This window comes from Helianthus annuus, chromosome 3 (assembly GCF_002127325.2).
Source record: "Helianthus annuus cultivar XRQ/B chromosome 3, HanXRQr2.0-SUNRISE, whole genome shotgun sequence".
Lineage (NCBI taxonomy): Eukaryota > Viridiplantae > Streptophyta > Magnoliopsida > Asterales > Asteraceae > Helianthus > Helianthus annuus.
Window position 1 is genome coordinate 8,584,310 of NC_035435.2, and position 1,317 is coordinate 8,585,626.

The 1,317-nt window shown below is 47.7% G+C and overlaps 1 protein-coding gene across 1 annotated transcript; it reads left to right on the plus strand.

Annotated features, from left to right (window-relative positions):
• On the plus strand, positions 1–957 carry LOC110927520 (period circadian protein). The gene has a single exon (XM_022171101.2). It carries the CDS (start codon positions 133–135, stop codon positions 829–831), a length of 699 nt encoding a protein of 232 aa, XP_022026793.1. The 5' UTR covers positions 1–132; the 3' UTR covers positions 832–957.
• The last annotated feature ends 360 nt before the right edge of the window (positions 958–1,317 follow it).

Below are 1,317 nucleotides of genomic sequence, written 5' to 3' on the forward strand. Positions count from 1 at the left end.
CCTTCCCGCCAAAACCAAACCACCATTTATCTCCCATTGACACTCACACAGTCACACTCACCATTTTCAACCTTCACACACTGTGAAACAAAACAAGAAATAAAAATAAATTAAAAAAAAAAAAAAACCAAAATGGTGATGGGTTCATCTAACTTGATGATGGGCTTAACCCTGGTCCTAGTGGTCTGTCTAGCAATAGTTCTTGGGTTAGTCCTTGTTCTACTAGCTGAACTCTACTGCTCCATCCTCTTACGCCGCCGTCACACCACCGCCACCACTGCCGCCGATCAAGAAACCACCACCGCCGCCACCGACCCACCACCAAATCTCCCCAATTTATACACCCAAAGCATCCTCACCGCCCCAAGAAACCTTCTCTACCCCACCCTCACCGGCGCCGGAGGACTCCCCGCCGGCGACATTGAAAAGCAAAACCTGCCGGAAAATCAAGAAAATCTTGAAAATGATCAAGATTTTATGTACATTTCGAATCCTATGTATGATGGGGATGTTGAGATTAATGGGAGGAAGAGTAGGGTGGCCGGAAACACGCCGTTTGAGACGCCGGATACTTCGCCGTCGCGGCTGGAGACGGAGGAGACGTCCTCCGGCGATGACAGTGACGGCGGCGGTGGCGGTGGTGGTGGGGAGGAAGTGACGTCGGTGAAGGTGGTGGTGGTGACGCCGCCGTTGACTCCGGTGAAAAAGTTGCCGGAAGCGGTGGATGACGGCGGCGCCGGTGGTGGTGACGGTGGTGGTGGTGAGGATAGTAATAACGGGGTTTCTTCTTCTTCATCTTCCGGGACTCCTTGTACTTCTCTTTCTTGGTGATGTTTTTATTATTATTTTTTTGTTTTATTAATGATTTGTATTTTTGTGGTAAACTAACTTAGATTAGTGGGGTTAATAAGTTGTTTAGTATGATGGTTAGTTTATGATGAAATTATGATTCCATTATGGGTTTTGAATTTGATAGTGGGTAGGGGTGTTTGTGTTCCGGTTTTTTATTTTTGGAGTTTAGAATGTGGCTAAATCGTTAGGGGCTGCATGCGGCAAAGAGGGCGGTGAATCCCTTCATTGTGCGGGGAACACTGCCGCCGTCACTCTTTGCCGCGTGGGGTGTTACATGTGGGGGGAGTAGTCATCCCTTGTAGGGAGAGGGGGGAAGAGGAGAGAGTGGGGTTCCAACCAATCATGAATTTTTCTTTCCTTTTTTTTTTCTTAAAAAATGGTTTGGATGAAACTACCCCTTGTGATTAAGTGCTTGAGAGGAGTTGAAGAGGAGACTTGAGATTTTCGTTGGCTCCGGTGAGAGGA

What these genes read in the sequence shown, in the direction of transcription:
- LOC110927520 (XM_022171101.2), top strand. Translation starts at nt 133, where the DNA reads ATGGTGATGGGTTCATCTAACTTGATGATGGGCTTAACCCTGGTCCTA.